The 18,552-nt window shown below is 40.9% G+C and overlaps 1 protein-coding gene across 4 annotated transcripts in view; it reads left to right on the top strand.

Moving 5' to 3' along the window:
• The window catches only part of ABCB7 (ATP binding cassette subfamily B member 7), a 38,955-nt gene that overhangs the window by 15,283 nt on the left and 5,120 nt on the right, over window positions 1-18,552 (top strand). For all 4 annotated transcript variants that reach the window (XR_010745183.1, XR_010745185.1, XR_010745184.1 and 1 more), the window contains exons 5-15: window positions 4,538-4,670; window positions 5,503-5,771; window positions 6,949-7,037; window positions 7,542-7,629; window positions 8,068-8,242; window positions 9,630-9,787; window positions 10,327-10,490; window positions 10,656-10,785; window positions 11,293-11,464; window positions 14,998-15,101; window positions 16,622-16,729. Coding sequence is in view for 1 of the 4 variants with exons in the window: in XM_066333917.1 (XP_066190014.1) it covers window positions 4,538-4,670; window positions 5,503-5,771; window positions 6,949-7,037; window positions 7,542-7,629; window positions 8,068-8,242; window positions 9,630-9,787; window positions 10,327-10,490; window positions 10,656-10,785; window positions 11,293-11,464; window positions 14,998-15,101; window positions 16,622-16,729 (1,590 nt within the window). In the remaining 3 variants the exon portion in view is untranslated. The remainder of the gene's footprint in view (window positions 1-4,537; window positions 4,671-5,502; window positions 5,772-6,948; window positions 7,038-7,541; window positions 7,630-8,067; window positions 8,243-9,629; window positions 9,788-10,326; window positions 10,491-10,655; window positions 10,786-11,292; window positions 11,465-14,997; window positions 15,102-16,621; window positions 16,730-18,552) is intronic.

Here is an 18,552-nt window from a genome sequence, read left to right as displayed (position 1 = left end):
CCTCTGAATTCACAGCATTAGGTTTCCAGTTAAACTACAGAGGCTGTAAGGTGGCTTCAGTTTTATTCTGAAAACTCCAAGGAATCACAGAGGACAGGTAGGTTATGAAATTCTCAGCCGTGAGGGGAAAAATATAAGAAATAAAACACCCCCAGTTTAATTTGGTTACTTACCCACAAAACAGCTGGAATTCATTTCTCCTTGTCCTGCTGCTTGAGAATAATTTATCTCTTTAAATCTTCCTGTTCAGTAAAATACACTTTGAAAACAAAAGCCAGTTTGTGCAGTCCTGAAGAGCCTGCAGTTACAATCTGTCTTGACGCCTTTTGTGGGGCCCAGTTGCCTGTCATTGAACAAATTATTGTGATTTTTGGTTCCTTTTTGTCTCCACATAACTGCCAGTGGTATTGTGAGCCTTCAAAGCGAGCTGTTAGTATGGCTTTTTATGACAGGATGGAGTCTGCTCCAGGGCTAGTGAGGTCTTTTCTTCCTTGCAAGATCTGTTGTATTATTATGACACACTTTAAATTTTTACCTTAAATATTTATAGCCTATCTAGATGTGTGACATCTGAAGGACACAAGAGGAAGGCAGGTGAGAGGAGTGACAGGGCATTATCTGTGTTTTCACACACGTAGCTCAGCCTGCTCAGGTTCTGCATATCTGGATTTTCTATGTTCTCCCCCCCTTTTTTTGGCTTCTCTACTGGTGAATGTATAGCAAGTGTTTCCTTACTTTTCTCTTTCTTCTCTTTTTCTTCTGTGGCACAAGGAAAAAAGTGCTCAGGCTTCTGAGGAGCTGCATTAAACACATGAATATGACAAAATCACTTGTCACCTCTGTCAGCCTGCAATGGGTTTTGGCCTCCTGGTCACAGACCAGGCATGTGTTATTCATGAGCCAAAGAATTCTTTCAGACTCTCTGCATTTCTACTGACTGCTAATTCCTAAGTTTCAGAACAGGAATGGTTGGCTAAGGAGGCAGGACACAAGGGCTGAATTGCAAATTCTGCCTGCACTCGAAGATAATGATATTTATCTGATCAGTGGAGCATGTTCCTGTGATCTGGGTGTTTGAGCTCTTTCAGGGGGCTCAGATGGAGTTAGATAATTGCAATAAACCTTTAGAAATCATTAGCTTTTTGAGGAGTTTCAGGTGAAAAATATTTAAAATCAGTTTGGGTTTTTTTTCCTGCTGGAAAAAGTGTAGTTCAGGTCGTCATTAAATCTGAAGAAGCCATGAAGCCAAGGTGCTTCCTCCCTCATGTGGAGCACATTTTGGAGCTTCTTTAGCAGTCTTGCCTCCAGAAGAGATGGAGATTTGTATCTCCATCAATGGAGCTGTTGGGTGTGTATCTTTATATTGGTCCAGAGATAAATTCAGTCATCTCCATGCCAGCATTTCTCACTGAATTATTGACAAAAGAACAGTTCACCATGGACCAGTTTTATCTTGTTGGGGCTCAGGCTGTCATGAATTCATCATCTTTATTAAACAAAAAATGCTGGGAAGAGCAGAATGAAAGATAAGGCTGTTTGCCTTAAAAGTGGTGTAGTCCCATGGGGGAATAAAGATGATATTGCACTGTCAGCTTAAAACAGTGCAGTCATTAAAAAAATGTTTAAACTCATTTACTCATGATTCATTCTAGGGCAACCTGCTGTTAAATGTGGGCAATTGAGTTGGGATGATTTCATGGGATGCTGTATGTGCTTTCCAATAAATTCAAGCGAGGATAAGCTATTAATTCAAACCCAGAAATAGAAAATGTACAAATTCATATTAAAAGAGTCTTTTTAATGGGAATTGTTATCAAGCTTTCAGGCATTAGGCAGGGGAGGGAAGCCTGTACAGATATATTGTGTAAGACAATTGTTTTTCATGGTAGATTTTCATGGTCTACCAAGGTGTGCTTAAAGCTTTTTGTTCTGTGCCAGCAAATACAAGGAGAGAACTGTGAATTTATGCAGAAGGATGAAATTTTGTTGCCATTACTATGAACATGATCTCATTGACTTAACAAATTGAGTAGGAAAGGCCTGTTTCTAATAATGGCCTCTCATCTCTTGCTATAAACTTTGTAAGATTAACTTTTTTCTTTTTAAATTACTGGAAAGCAGCCTGTCTTGATTGCTAATGAAATGCAATACCGTGCTGCCTTGTTCTTATTCAAGCTTTACCCTCCAGGAGTCAGAACAACTATAACCTGAGACCAGGCTTTAAATTTCATTTAAAACTCTATTGGGAAGAATTATATTGATGTAAAAGAAGACATTTCTGCAAAATTGTAGGCTGTTACCAGTTAAATTAATTGTGAGTGGAGAACAGCAGTTTAAAGAATACATTTCTTTTCTTTAAATGGACTTTAAATATATATATAGTTCTATTTCAAAACTACCTGTAGTGTAGCACAGTCTAGTGAGGAATAAAATCCCTGCAGAGAGATTTGTGAGAATCTGCAGCAAATGAAGACCATCTACATGACAATATTCTTATTTTCTCCTGAGAGGTCTCTCCCAGGAAAACTGGCACTTTATCATGTTGGTTGTCACTGGAACACACATGGCAGTAGATTCATCTTTATTAAGAACAAAATACCACCCCAAAATCGAGTTTCAGTGTCTCTGAAGGCAAAGTGGAGTTGTTTGGTTATCCTGGGGGAGGGAGAGGGATTTGAGGTCTCCACAATTCCCATCTTTTCAAGGGGAGCTGTGGCTGGAGGACTCAGCCTGCACTGGACAAGTTCCAGAGGAAGGTTTGAAGTAGGACGTGGTCTTTGAGCTGCTTTCAGTCTCTAACAAACCAGCACTAATCTCACTCAGGTTGCCCTCAAATCTCATGTATCACTCCTCAGGAGTTATCTAAATTCTGCTGTGTTGAGAATTTTGAGGTGTTTTTTATAATGTATTTCATAAGGGACGTGTGGGGGAAGAGGAGGAAAATTAATTCCTTCCTCATTTGCATTTAAATCTTTAGCCTAAAACAGTGTAAAAAAAAACCCAAAAAACAGCATAGATTCAAAAAAATTGGAACCCTACATTTTTTTTTCTTTAAATGTGTAGTCTGCAGAAATATCTTCAAAACTCCCAATTACTCTGCATGGTGAAGTTTGTACCTTCCACTGTTTGCCAGAATTTGTAAAACTGGCAATATTAGATACTGGGACAGTCATTGAGAACTTCTGGAAGTCTGTGTTCCCCCTTGAATTTGGACTGAACTTAAGAGTGACTTTATCACGGTTTCCTCTCAGAATCTAGTTTTATCCAGTTAATTTACAGTTTTTTTCCCTGGGCTTTCAGCTCTGACAGATGTCCCTAAATACAATTGAGATCTAAGTGGGTATCCAAAACATTTGGTGGAGAGAGCTGAAATATCTGTATCAATCTGGTTTCTGTTTTTTGTTTCTTCTCATGTGAAATGATTTGTCATCTACCCAAAAGTTTTTTCCAAATACTAAAAAAAAAAACAAAAACCCAACTTTAAGCAAAGGCAACTTGCTGTAAAGTATTTAAACATCTGCTATGATTGTAAGATTGTAGGGCATATTTGTTCAACTGCTAAAAAAGTTGTGTCCATATTTTCAAATCCCAACAGTTAGGAGCAGTTTCAGTTAAGAAACTCTATTAATTTTATGAAGTTTGTCTGTAAATTGTCTTTCTTGTTGGTGTAAGTGAGCAATGTAACAATGGTGCCTTAACAAGACTTAGGAATTTTATATTTTCTGTGAGATTTTCCATATTTTCTTGTGCTACAGTTGTGCAAATAAAAAACTGCTGAAGTTGGTGTGATTATATATCCATTTGTTTGGGGTTTCACATCTAGAGGGGCCACCACTGTAGACACACTGGGTGATAGATGGTGGATGTGACTTTTGTTTGAAAAGTCATATTAATTCAGTAATTAATACTGTACAGAAAGTCTTTTGTGCTGCTTTGCCAAACCCCAGTTTAATGCTGATACCAAGTTCATGTTTGGAGTGATGCTGCGAATGTGAAGGATTATTTAAATTTTAGAGGAGTATTAACAGAGTCAAAGGAGGGGTTGGTTTATTTTCTTGGACTTCCCAGAAGCTTTGGTTTAATCCATCCCAGTGACTCGGTGTTAGCAAAGTGCAGCTGAGTGGTTTCCTGTGTAACAGAGCTTTTTCACACTGAATACTGTGTCAGCATCACAAAGAGCAAACAGCTCCAAGTGATGGCACAGTTTAGTAGCACTGTGTGCCATGCAGTCACTGCTGCTTGATTCATTTCCTTGCCATGCTGTCTTGAGAGCTCAGCCTCCCTTCAAGGGCCTTTGCAGTGTAGTTTGGGGATAGAATTCTGTATTTAAAAGGAGACAGTGAGAGAGACAAAGTAACCCTGCAGTCCCAGCAGAGCAAGGATTGAACAGTGGAGGACATTGTGCTTGCAATAAAGAGCCAACTCACCTGCACTAAGTGCTGAAGGACTCAGTGTAACAGCAGAGCAATTTCATAGAAGAGTAGTCATGCTCCATATTTTAATGCAAATGGTCTAATTGGTGTGCTCCTGCTTTCAGGCCATGAACATATTGGTTCCCTTCATGTTTAAATATGCAGTGGACAACCTCAACCAGGTGTCTGGGAACGTGCTGAACCTCGGCGACGCCCCGAGCACTGCGGCCACCCTGGCAACTGCTGTCCTCGTGGGCTGTGAGTGATTCCCAAACGGTGCAGGGGGGTTCAGGGCCTGCAGGGAGGGAGGGGCTCCTGCCCATTGCACTGCTCAGCATCCCAGCTGGCTGGGAACACACAGTCACCCGGTGTTTTGGGCTGGGAGGGACCTTAAAGGTCATCCGTGGGCAGGAAATTCCATGTCCCACTATCTCTTGTCCAACCTGGCCCTGGACGCTTCAGGGATCCAGGGGCAGCCCCAGCTGCTCTGGGAATTCCATCCCAGTCCCTGCCCACCCTCCCAAGGAACAATTCCTGCCCAGTCTCCCATCCATTGCTGCCCTCTGGCACTGGGAGCCATTCCCTGTATCCTGTCCCTCCATCCCTTGTCCCCAGTCCCTCTCCAGCTCTCCTGGAGCTCCTTTGGGCTTTGGAAGGGGCTCTGAGATCTCCCTGGAGCTTCTCCTCCCCAGGTGAACCCCCCCAGCTCTGCCAAAGCCCCCAGAGCAGAGGGGCTCCAGCCCTCAGAGTGTTCTATTTCATAGTTACTCTGTGTTGATGTCTGTTCCCAATATTCTCTGACCTTGCTTCTGGTATTCCAATTAAAAAATGAAATAATGCTCATAGAAATTATTCTTGATTATAAATCCTGCCCTTTCTTATAACCAGCTGCAAAAGAAACTGATTTAAATGTGTGCACAATGGTTTATAAATGAAAAATTGCATAAAGCTTGGGCCAATTAAGTATAAATTACCTTTGAACTGAAATGGTTGAAAATATATAAAGAATGAGTCTAGTGTAATTTCATGCATGAAGGGAAGTTGAAAATATAATTATTTTCGTTTTGTAAACTTTTTCATCCCTTTTTAGATGGTATCTCAAGAGCTGGGGCAGCGTTATTTAATGAAGCGAGAAATGCAGTATTTGGGAAAGTAGCTCAAAATTCAATCAGGAGAATTGCCAAGAATGTTTTCCTGCACCTTCACAACCTGGATCTGGCCTTCCATCTAAGCAGGCAAACAGGGGCACTGTCCAAAACCATCGACAGAGGCACCAGGGGCATCAGCTTTGTTCTCAGTGCTTTAGTCTTTAACCTGGGCCCCACAATGTTTGAAGTGGCTCTGGTCAGTGGAATTCTGGTAAGTGTGGTTTAGTCATCATTGGAGTTGTTTCATTTAGGAATGACGCTCTTACCAAAGTCTACTGAGTATTAATTATAATAATTGAATTTTCAAGGTGGTAGCAATTACTGTAAAAGAGAGCAATCCATAGTTTTCAAATTTCAGTTACTTTAAATAAGCTTATTTGAAATTATTTTTACATTTAAGGCCTCTCTTCAGCCAGTTGTATTTATGTGGATGGTTTTTAATGTTTTTCTTCAGAATTGTTGGAAAAATGAAACTAGAAACGGAAACTGTGCACACAAGTATCAAATATACTCAGGTGAATAGTGAGAAAACAGAATAAAAATGGTGTGGTTTAGTGTATTCAGGATAGAGGAGGGAGTGATTATTGGCTCTTTCCTGAGCACTGATCTGGACTTACCCAGAACTTAAAAGTGAAAATTAGCTTTTGGAAAATAAGCCTCTCCTGACAGGTTTTAAGCTTAATGCCCTGAAATTTAAACTTGTATAAAATAAATCACATGTTCTGTCTTTGAAGTCGAGATCTTAGGGTATTCTTTGGGTGCAAAAGTCTAAATCTTGATTATGTATCTCAGACTAAATTAAAAACAAGAATCTTGTTCTGGTTATTTGCCTTTTTAGAAGCACTTAATCAAGTTTGAATGGAACAGTGAAATGCCTGTTGATGTGAGGATACAGTTTCTAACCAGTGGAAGTTACAGACCAGGCTGGCTGTCAGCCAGCCCTCCTTAGGGCTTTTCTCTCCTGATGTGCCCTGAAGTACAGAAAATGCTTCCTAAGTTGTTTTTCAAGGCCATTTATTTCTTTTTTTACAGTCTTCAGCTTTCTTCCAAAATCCATTCAAAAAGCATGGAAACAAATACTTATTTGTGAAAACAGCACAAGCATCAGCAGCATTTATGTTTTATAATGTGAAAAATAACTTTGCAGTATTATATACACTAGCTCTTGGTTATTGCCTCCAATCTTTTCATCTAAATCCTTCTTGCTGCTTTCCTTTTGAGTTTAAGCTTTTATTTAGCCTTAAGCTGTTCAAAGCAGGGATTGTGTTGGGAGGCACCATCATTTCTTGTCTTAAAATTAGGCTAGCTTAACTGGAGACAACAGACAAATTTTGATGACGATGATTCTTATTTTTTTTTTTTGATAAATTTGATTTGAAATCTTGCAGTATTACAAATGTGGTGCCGAGTTTGCTTTGGTCACTCTGGGGACACTGGGAGCCTACGCAGCGTTCACGATAGGAGTCACACAGTGGAGGTAAGGCAGGTCCTGCCCTCACAGTCCTCAGGCTGCTCTGGTGCCTCAGCCTCAACCCGTGATAATGCCTTTGAAGGCCTTTAATAAATGCTCACTTTATTATCTTAAAGTGGGCATTTATTAAAGGTCTTCAGTAGGTTGGCCTTGGGCAGTCAGACTCCTCCGAGGCTACACCCAAGACTGATGATGGTCACAAGTTTTTCAGCCAGTTATAGGTTTGGTCCATTTACATATCAAGGGTTAATCCTCCAATTACAATGAAGTCACATTCCCCCAGTTTGCTCCCCTCAGTTCACTTTTGATGACACTTTTTGGGGCCTGAGGCAGTGAGGTGTCCTTGGATTTCAAGCCTAGAGGAATTGTTGTGTCTGACCAAAATGTGAAGATAGTTAACTATCACTCTGTATGGAGTTTAGAGTTACACACTAATGCAGTAGAGGATTTGAAAAATATGAAAGCTAAAATCTGAGGCATCAGTGACTGGATCAAACCTTCCTTTCCCAGGACTAAGTTTCGGATAGAAATGAACAAAGCTGACAATGATGCCGGTAACGCTGCCATTGACTCGCTCCTGAATTATGAGACTGTGAAGGTAAGGCCAGTCTTTACTACCAGCCTCTTTGTCTTGCTTCTGTCAGCCTTAGGGAAGTGAGTCATGATTCATCTTTAAAGGGCTGCATATTTGGAGCAATAGCTTATTTTTAAGCATTATTCATTTGAAGAGTAGTGCATGGCATTGACAGAGTAGCAGGAAGGTTGTTAGCGGGGGCTGGAAAAAAATCTCTTTGTTAATAAAGAATGAGAAGTTTCTTTCATGGCTGAATCACCTTGACCATCAATTTCTAAGTGAAGTGTAAACTTAGTCTTGAAGAGGAGGTTTAGGTTGGATATTGGGGAAAGGTTCTTCCCCCCCAGAAGAAGAGACAGTAGGTGTGAGTGCACTCAGTCTGTTCATATCAGATTTTACAGCCACTGAAACAGTCCAACATGTTTGTCACTGTCACATTTACCACTTTTGTTTATATTGTAGTACTTCAATAATGAAAAATACGAAGCCCAACGGTATGATGAGTTCCTGAAGACCTATGAAAATGCCTCCCTGAAGACTACCTCTACTTTAGCTCTCCTCAACTTTGGCCAGAGTGCTATATTTAGTGTGGGTTTAACAGCCATCATGGTGCTCGCCAGCCAGGGCATTGTTGCAGGTAACTCACCTGTCTGTAAGCCTAAAATGAATCTCCTTTACCTCAGTTCATCCATAGCAGAGGTGTTAGTTTGAATTAAGTGAGGATTGACATGAGAGTTCATTTCCAGAGGTTTTGGTTCACAGTTTTTTTGCTTAAGTTTTGTCTATATTTCTGCTTCTTGGAGTATTATTAATGCCATTATATCTCTCTCTCAATGACTCTTTCAATCATACTATGATTTTATCGAAAACCTTATAAAAGTTTAGCAGTTAAAGAAGATGCCAAGAAAATGTTACTTCGGGAAGTTTTTCTTGAAGGTTTTTGAAAGGCACTTCTATAGATAAAAATATTTCTGTGGACATCCTACAAAGATCCTTTCTTTTTTGCCCTTCTCTTTTCCCATGTTGGCAAGACTCTGTATCTAAACCCCTGTGCTTTGTCTCCTGTAGTTTTGTTACCAATAATTCACCTTCCTTCTGTTAATAAGGGCACATTATTAAAAGAACTGCTTCCATCTGTTCTATACTTATCTAATTTACTACATAAAGTAAAGCCTGCTTGATTAGGAAGACACAGTGCAAGCTTCAAATACAGAATTGGGATAGCTCTGCTAAAGCAAGGTGCTTTTAGAGTAAAAATAATGATGCTTTAAAGACTGTTAACATCCAGAAGTGTTTGAAGGGCAGACCTTAATACCATGTGCTCTTTCTTGCATCTGCTTTGCCCTTTTTAAAGCTGCCAGGGCAGGGAAGGGTTACTCTGCACAGATCAGTCAGTAGGTGCAGTTTATGGCTGTTCTTAGGAAGATTTAGAATAGCATGAAGCATGATGGTAGAAATGTGGCTTTAAATCATCTTTCTGGGCCTGTTTCAGCTGAACTGACCTGCCACTTACCTTTAGCTGCTGTGACATCCTGAGTTTTCCCTTGATCAGCCTGTTTGATACCGAGCTGCCCAGAGGTTCTCAGTGTGTTTTAGCAGCTCTGTGGTACATACAGTATGAAAGCTCTCTCTTGATCATGACAAATTCTGTCATTTGGATTTCTCTGTAATTGTACTTAAGATTGTCTTTCCTGATTTGTGCTTCCATATATTATTTCCTCCCCCTTTAACTTCCTTAGGCCTCTCTGTGGATTTTACAGTCTGTTATTGTATATGCTGCTGGCCCTATTTGCCAGTGCTATTATATCTTTTTAAAAGTGAAATCCACACAAACATTGCCATTCGTTTCAGGCACCTCTCTATAAAATCTGGGAATGGGTTCTGGGGTTTTGTGTGCTGTTTAAACATCTGGGTTTAGAAATGGGATAAAAGAAATTATATTTGATTGACTTGATTCTTTTGGTGCATCCTAAAAGGAAAACCCTTCAAGTCTCCTTATTCTCTCACACCCCTTTTGTCTTAAGGCAGCCTTTCTGTTGGAGATCTGGTAATGGTGAATGGATTGCTGTTCCAGCTTTCTCTGCCCCTCAACTTCCTGGGAACAGTGTACAGAGAGACCAGACAAGCACTGATAGATATGAATACCTTGTTTACACTTCTCAGTGTAGATACCAAAATTAAAGTAAGTAGGAGCTTATTTACCTAAAGTATCTTGGCATTTAACAGGGCTCTTTGTGGCAATGCCATCATTTCACCACGTTCTGATCTTCCAGGTTTAATTTCTATTCATGAAAGAGCTGTTGTGTGTGAGGTTGCTGTTCTGCCTCCTCTTTATGTGCAGTTACTGCAATAGCAGTTGATTATTTTTTTTCTTGCAGAGAAGCAAAAATTGCTTAATGGAAGCTGTGTTTATATCGAGATTTTTTTTTTAATTTAAGTATGCATGCCTCGTGCTTACTTTTTTATTGGTAATTAATGATGCAGAATATATTGCAAAAGAAGATATGAGGCAGAGTGTTTGCAGCAGGAATTTTTACCTCCTTTGGGGAAAAGGAGGAGCAAACCAATGCCACTTGTGTAGCAAATTATGGTTATTTTCCACATATCTGAGCTGGAGTGTCTGTTTGCCTTTTTCTGAGGTGGGAAAGGGACTGTTGAGCTTGTTCAAGTGTTGGAGATAATTCCAGGGCAGCAGATAAAGTGGATCTCTTCTTTTCATAGGACAAAGAGCTGGCTCCACCCCTGCAGATCACCCCCCAGACTGCTTCCATTGCCTTTGACAATGTGCATTTTGAATACCTGGAAGGGCAGAAAGTCCTTGCTGGAGTGTCCTTTGAAGTCCCTGCAGGAAAGAAAGTGGCCATTGTAGGAGGTAGTGGGTCAGGGTGGGTAAATGGACTAAATATGCCAATCAATGCAGAATTTAGTTTCTTAAATGTTGTGCTGCTTGTGTTTGCTTTTTATTAATGTTGTCTGTACATCACTTCCGATTGGAGATTGTAAATGGCAAACCAGGATGTAACATTAACTTCAATTCTTTTCAATTCCAGGAAAAGCACCATTGTGAGGTTATTATTTCGTTTCTATGAACCTCAGAAAGGAAATATTTATGTTGCTGGACAGAATATCCAAGATGTCAGTTTGGAAAGTCTGAGAAAGGCAATAGGAGTTGTGCCTCAGGTATTCCATGTTTCCTTCTCCCTAGATGGTGCATTGTAACAGTAATTCTGGTCTATTGTGACAGTAATTCTGGCACTGGTTCAGTGAAGGCCAGTCCTAATGCAGTGGTGTTGCATGGTGACTTTCAAAGTAACTAGACTTTTTTCCCCCCAGGAAATATTATGGTTTTATATGCATCATCATATAGATCCAATTTCTGAAATGTGTTTAAACCTCCCCATGAGAAAGTGCCTCCAGCTTTAAGTGATTTAGCTTTATAGTTTATTACCACCCGTAATGAGTTAGCAAAATGCTGAAAGTATGCATGACATACATATTTAGGACACAAAACACATTAATCCCTTTTTTGGGAAAAGAAATTTCCCCAAACACTTTTACCTTCAGGCTTCGTAAAGAAAAATAGAAGCCCTTCTGTGTTGATTTTTTTTTTCCCCCCACGGGCTGGGGACAGTTTTGAAGCTGTCATTCACAGTTTCCTATTTGAAATGTGCTTCCCCACGACTGCAGGATGCTGTTCTCTTCCACAACACCATCTACTACAACCTGCTGTACGGGAACACGGCGGCCACGGCCGAGCAGGTGTACGCGGTGGCCAGGCTGGCAGGGATCCACGATGCCATCCTCAGGATGCCCAATGGCTACAACACCCAGGTCGGGGAGAGAGGACTCAAGCTCTCAGGTTGGCTGCCAGTTTCTGTGTGTCCCTTTCTGCTGCCTCAAAGTTTTGTGCAGAGTTTAGCGCTCGGGTTTGCTTTTAGGTTATTTAGCGCAGAATCGTTAAAGGTGGGAGAGGATCTCCAAGATGAAATCCAGTGTTTGAGTAAATCCCACCATGCCCAGTAAACCACACCACCAAGGGCCACATCCACTCCTCTTTGGAACACTTCCAGGGATGGTGACTCCACCACTGCCCTGGGCAGCGTGTTCTAATGCATGACTCTTTAGTGAAGGAATCCTTCTTGTCATCCAACCTGAACCTTCTGTGGAACAGATTGAGATCATTTCCTCTCATCCTGTCCCTTGTTCCCTGGAGCAGAGCCTGAGTCCCACCTGGCTGCCCTCTCTTGTCAGGGAGTTGTGCAGAGCCCACCTGAGCCTGCTTTCCTCCAGGCTGAGTCCCCCACCACAGTTCCCTCAGCTGCGTCTCATAGGATATATGTTCCAGACCCTTCCCCAGCTCTGCTCCCATCTCTGGACACACTCCAGCCTCTCAATGTCATTGTAGAGAGGAGCCCAAAATACCTGCCTGTAAAGGCTAAATATTAATATGGAGGGCTGCAGTTTAAGGCAGCTGTAGTCCCCAAGATATTCAAAAGAATGTATTTTCAGGGGATAGTGTTAAATGAGATTATAAGTGAGGCTGGAGGTTCATCTAAGTAAAAATGATTTTTCTCATTATCTGTTTGGGTAGTGGACTAAAATTGGGAACTTTATGTGTGCTTTGGGCCCTGCTTGTGCCGAGGGATGCAGTGGGGGCAGACAGAGATGCTGCCTGTTGCAGAGACAGTTTTGAGGGGGAATTTCTTTCTCTGCAGCTGCTGCAGTCAGGAGTCCTGGTGCCTTTGAAGCAGGGCATCAGAGGGTACAGCCTGTACCCAGAACGTGCATGCAGGAGAAAGTGTGCATGCTGCAGGAGAGGATTATGCAGAGACCTAAAAGGAAAATAAAATATGTGAAGCACAGATCTGGGTGAGGGAATAGAAGGCGCTAAATAGGTACTGGCAGAACTGAAGAGAATCGTGCTAACAATGAAAGATTTGTCTTGCCTGTCTCCCCACACTAGTAATTGCTAGCAAGAGGATTTGACTGACAAGGTTTGAAGTGTCTTGGTGTTTATAGAAGAATAGAATAGTTTCAGTTGGGAGGGAAGCTTCTAAAAATCATCTAAACCAACCATCTTGCTTTGAGCAGGGGCATCTTTCACCAGACCAGATTGCTCAAAGCCTTAACCTTATGTCGAGGTTTAGATTGGATTTTAGGTAAAAATCCTTCACCCAGAAGTTTGATCAGGCTGCTCAGGGCAGTGGTGGACTCCTCATGCCTGGAAAGATTTAACAGCCATGTGGATGTGGCACCTGGGGACATGGGGCAGTGGTGTCTGGGGGAGCAGTTGGGCTCCATGGTCTTGTGGGGCTTTTCCAACCTGCACGATTCTGTGTCCCTTTCTGAGTCTGGAGCATTGTGTGTGGGTGTGCTGGAGTTTCCTTCTGACCTCAAGACTCCTGTAACAGAACCTTTCTGAAAATGGTTCTGCCTTTGCTCCATCCTTCAGTCTGTGCTGCCACTGGGGTGGTCATAAGCACCAACCTGCCAGTGCTTCCACAAAGGTGGTGTTGGGAAAGGTAAGGGAATTGTGTTCTTTTCCTGCTTTGTTTGTATTTAAAGAAGGAAGAGTATGTAAAATATTCAGGAGAAAAAAATGGAATTCTTTTGAGCTCTGAGTAGGGATCTGCCACTGAAAGAACAGCTTCAGTTTCTTATTTTCAACAATTAGGTGAGTATTGACAAATAGCAAGCTTCAGGAATTTGTGCAGCCAGGGTAGACGAGTCTCAGGCCAATGCTCTCAGAAATGGTGTCATTGTTGAAAGGATTGGAGATATCAAATGGAAGGCTCTGAGTTCCTTCAGTGGTTCTGTAAAAAGCTACTGCTAATTGGAATCTTTAGTCCTCTCAATAGTAAATTGGCTCCCTGAATTCTTACAAAGATATGTATTGGATTCATTTCAGAATCAGTTTGTGGGGGTTTTTTATGTTGGGTGAGGCTTCTTCATGTCTAAGGAGAACACAAAGTCCTGATTTGTTCTGTTGTTTTGTGGCAGGAATAGGGTGAGTAAACGCTGTGTGAATTGAAGTGGTTCTCTTTAAAATCCAGAGGTTTATGTGCACAGTGGAGAAACAAAATTTTTGCTGCAATGACAGATTTGCCAATTTAAATGGTGATGCAGCATTTTGTGCAGTTCTTACTGTTCTCAAGGATTGATTCATCAACTGTAAAGAATGAAAAACAAGTTGTTTGGGTTGTTCCAAGTAGAACCCACATCAGTGTTGTCTAATAGATGTGTAATAGGCAGAGCTGCAGCAGCTCCACGTCCCTGACTTTGTGAATGGAGCAGTTACTGTGCTGCTGCCCTGAGTGTGAATGGGGAACAACATGAGACAAGTGGATCTGCTGCAAATATGAAGGATCTGGTTACTGAAATATGTCCTTCAAAGCTGGATATTGTCAAGCTGTGAGTTTTGAAGATGCTGCACAGGGGAGGGAAGGAGAGCACACTAAAACAGACTAAATCATACCGTTCTAATTGCTCCTGAGCTCTGCCAAAGACAGTTTAAAATGTGAACTGCAGCATTACCACCAGCCTTTTAAATGGTTTAGGAAAGCATGTTCTCTCCTGATAGAAATGGAATATTAACAAGAACATAATAGTATTAAATGGAATGTTTTGATGTCTGCAATAAAACAAAGGAAGACAAGTGCAGAAATGTGACGTGTTTGAGTCGCGTACCAAATGTTTAGCAGATTTTAAGTTCTCAAATGCACCTGTTTTCCTGGCTGTAAAAGTTGCCCTGAGTTATTCTTGAGTAGCTGTTGGCTGTAAGAATTGTTTAGGAAAGAAACTAGTCTGAAACTGGGTTATATCAGAAACCACCAGGCTGTAGATTGCAGGCTGAAGGTGGTTTTCAGTACAATATTGACTGTTTTCAAGTGAAATTTGCCATTATGGGGTGGGAAGTTGGATGAATATCAAGGAGAGACCTGAAAGACACAATGAGTGAGGAAGATGCCCAAAATCCAATACTGCAGATGTGGACAGAGCAGTGGTGAAAGAAAACTGCATTTGTGTGCAGAGTTACTGGAGCATAGCTTAGGCCAGGTGAATGGGCTCCTACTCCCAGGTGTACAGAGTGAGTAACTGTACAGCATTGTTACTCACCTGTGTCAGACTTGCCTTGGAGCAGATACAAAATAGTTCTGTCCTTTTCCAAAAGGATGAGTAATCCTGAATCACTAAATTTACCAGGGAGCAGGAACTTGTATGCTATCTTATGTAACATGTCAGACATTGTCAGCAGTGACTATGATGTCTATTAAAAAAAGGAAAAAGACCAACAACCAACCCTCAAAAATCATGTCTGCTGTTGAATTTAGATTATCACAATTGTATCCTAATTTTTTCTCTTTTTTTTTTTCCTCTTTCCCCCTCATTCAGGAGGAGAAAAGCAAAGAGTTGCAATTGCTAGAGCAATGTTAAAGGAGCCACTTATTTTTCTCTATGATGAAGCCACATCATCTTTAGATTCAATTACAGAAGAGGTAAATTGGGATAAAAAATTGTAAAATATAAGTGATGCAATGATATTTGATTCTGATGCTTTTCTACATTCTTTTCCTCTCAGAATTCTGTTCTTTTGCAGGTGTTTTCTCAGTATTATTCAGAGATGCTGTGTCTAAGTTGTTGTCCTAAAGAGCAGAGCAGAGATGCTCAGTCCATCTCCTGGAGATAGTGAGGGTTATCAGCTGTCTGTGGCATATTTTCTGTGTCCACTCTGGAAGCCCCATTCACCTTGACACATTCTTCTTTGAAGCTGGTGCAGGTGGCCATGAAGTGTGAAGCTTGTCCACTTCAGAAGGTGTTTAGATGCCATCTAGCATCCATCAAAAAAGCCTTCTAAATAGTTGGGACATAATACAGGACAGACCCCTCTTGTTTGTTGTGCAGTAGCTGCAGGTGAGGTAGGTGTGACCTGCAGTGCTGCTGTTCCTTTGTGTTCATTCCTCAGGAAGGGCTGTGACTGTGAGAAGAGCTGCATCAGCCTTCAGAGCAACATCTTTGCTCAAGCACAAAACTCTCAGCACCAGCAGTAATTTCCCAAACTAATGTCATCAAAAATGAGCTAAGCTACGGCTCTGTTCACTTATGCAGATTATTGAGTGAATTTATTGACCTGTAATCACTAAATTACTTTCATTTTCCAGATGCAGAGAATCCAGAGGATGAACTGTACATTCACAGAGCACAGCACTGAAATGTAGCACACCAGAAATGTCCATATCACACTCAGTTCTCAGATTTTTCCTCTCGTTTTGCTGTATCTATGCAAGAGATGAAGCATAAGCAAAGCAGAAAGTTTCAGGGTAGAGATGCACTTGGAAGACAGCAAATAAAAATGAGGCTTTTCCACAGGAGTATGCCTGGAAATGGAAATGTTGTTTTACAAAATATTCCAGGGAAATGAAGTGGACACTTCACTTACAGTAGTGAGGGCACAAATTCCTGGTCAGTGCTCCTTGCACAGGGATGGTGGCATGGAGCTCACAAAGGAAACTCGGCATAGATAGATAATTCCCAGAATTGCTCTGCCTCTGTTCCACATTGGCATAACACTGAGAGGGTTTTTACCTTTAACAATCATGGGAAAGCATTAATATTACGACCACGAGGAGTTCTTATTTTCAGATGCTTTTACTGCTGTTTGCTGCTTGTGCAGCATGGCTCTGTGGGGAAGTTTTTCCTGAAATGAAATGACACATCTCTTCCTTTGTCCCTGGGGATAGCTGTGTTTTTCTGTGAATACCAGCTTTTTTTTTTTTTTTTTTTTTTTTTTTTTTTTTTTTTTTTTTTAGTTTGAGGCTTTAGCAAAACCACAGATATTTCATGTTTGGGACTCTTCTGTTTCTCCTGTACATTCTCCTTTGTTATTGGGAAGCTTTAGCAGTACCAGAGATGATTCTCAAAACTTACTTACAGTGATTTGCATATTTCCAGCAGCATTTTATTTCTCCTCATCTCACTGAGGAGCATGTAAGAGTTTGTGTCTCTTCCAATCTTGCAGAACATTCTCAAGGCCATGAGGGACATGGTGAAGCACCGGACGTCGATTTTCATTGCCCACAGGTTGTCCACGGTGGTGGATGCAGATGAGATCATCGTGCTGGATCAGGTGAGGGTTCATCTGGGTGACTTTCACATCATGCCACAGTTTGCTTAAGGGACTCTGTGTGTCCTGTGTGAATTGTGACACTCCCACCAAGCTGCTGGAAAGTTTTTTGTTTGGAATTGAACTGTTTTTGAAAATTCCAGTCCAAGCTTGGCGTGTGTGACTGTCTTGTATGTTGTTATTTTTACACCTTACTGTTGCATGTTTTTAATCTCATTTTTTGCATGCTTCTGTCCAGTTTCCTGATGTGTTCCCCCAATTTACATTTCACTCTCATTGCTCAGTGTCTGTTTTGCACATAGACCCATTTTTTCCTCTCAGTGAAAAGAGAGAGGACAGCATGTTCCGTTTCCATGCAGATAGAACTATTGCAGGATTGTTCAACCTAATTATGTTAAAAATCTGAGCACCATTCTCTGTTGTACCTGTAGAAAAGTGTGATTGTTCCTTTTCTGTAGGCTTCTTTTCTAAGAAAAAACCAACATGTTTCAACATTTGATTCCCTAATATCAGCATTCAGCTTTTATCTCATGCTCATCCAAAGTCCATTTTTTCTCTATTATTTGTGTCTGGAAGAGATTTAAAATAAACAAATGTCCAAATGATAACTTCATAATTATTCTTTTAACTGATAAGGCTGAAAGTACAGTGCTCTAATCTGCTGATAATAGATGTTAAATTTATCTCTGCATTCATTTTTATCAATTGCTATTAACAAGCCTGTGCTCATAGGTGTCTTTAGTGACTTAAAATACACATCTAAAAGCAAATAAATTATTCTTACACTACGTTCAGTGATTTCTTGGACAATTAGAATCATACTTTAAGAAACAGTGACATTTGCTACACAAAACTCAGCTTTATATGAATCTCAGGATGATGTAGTGGAATAAATCACTTGCAGTGCTCCACGGAGTTTTTATTTGCTCTTGAACTGCTTTCTTTTTTCTGCTTTTGCTGAAAAACTCTCTCCTAAGGTGTATCCTTCCTACAAGTGCACGTTAAAGCATCTCACAAACATTTTGTAACGTGTCACAAGGCAATTGGCAGCTTTTTGTTTTTCATGTAAGTTTTCACAGCTTCTTAGAGCGTGTTTTGTGTTGTAGTGTAACTGTTAAATTAAAAATAAAAGCACAGCCTCGAACTGTGAAGGAGCCAGGGTGCTCCCTTTGCTGAAAGATGGAATTGTGGATGAGGGAGGTGTGCTGCTGCATTCCCAGCAGGATTGATGTCTTAGCAGCCAGATAAACAAGGCTCAGGAGCAGGGATGAGACAACGGGAGATTGTGGCTGCTTTTGCTTAGCAATGGTAATCGTGGAATCACAATTCCAGCCCCTTTGCTGAGGTGAAATCAGAATCATTCCTGAGTGAGTAAACGTTGGAGTAACGCTGCAGATCCTGATGCTGTGGAGATGAGCAAAGAGGTTCCATTTTTGAGGATTGGTCAAGAGTTTAAAAAAAAGGCCATTATTAAAAACCTGATCTCTACTCCAAATTAGTCACTTAAAGGATTTAAGTAAATTCTGCAGTTCTGTTGATCAAGTGTGTGTTTGTTCACATTCCACTGACACAACTACTAACAGAAGTGCCAAGGCCCAAATTTTTTCCCAGTTTGCCCATCAGCAGATGTCACAAGGGGGTAGATTTAATTGTAGACCAAAATTTAGAAGTGGTATCAAATCCATGTGGTTGTCTGTGTAATGCCCTCCTTTCCCAGAAGGAAAAATTGCTGGAGAATGAGTTAATATATTAGTTGAATTTGAAGTCAGTGAATGTCTCTCGAAGTAAAAAATGAGTTTGGTTTTTTGAAGAGTGGTGATACTTCT

The sequence above is a fragment of the Sylvia atricapilla genome, chromosome 21 (genome assembly GCF_009819655.1).
Source record: "Sylvia atricapilla isolate bSylAtr1 chromosome 21, bSylAtr1.pri, whole genome shotgun sequence".
NCBI classification, from domain to species: domain Eukaryota; kingdom Metazoa; phylum Chordata; class Aves; order Passeriformes; family Sylviidae; genus Sylvia; species Sylvia atricapilla.
Note: the sequence above shows the minus strand (reverse complement) of the source record. Positions and strands in the feature narration are given on the sequence as shown.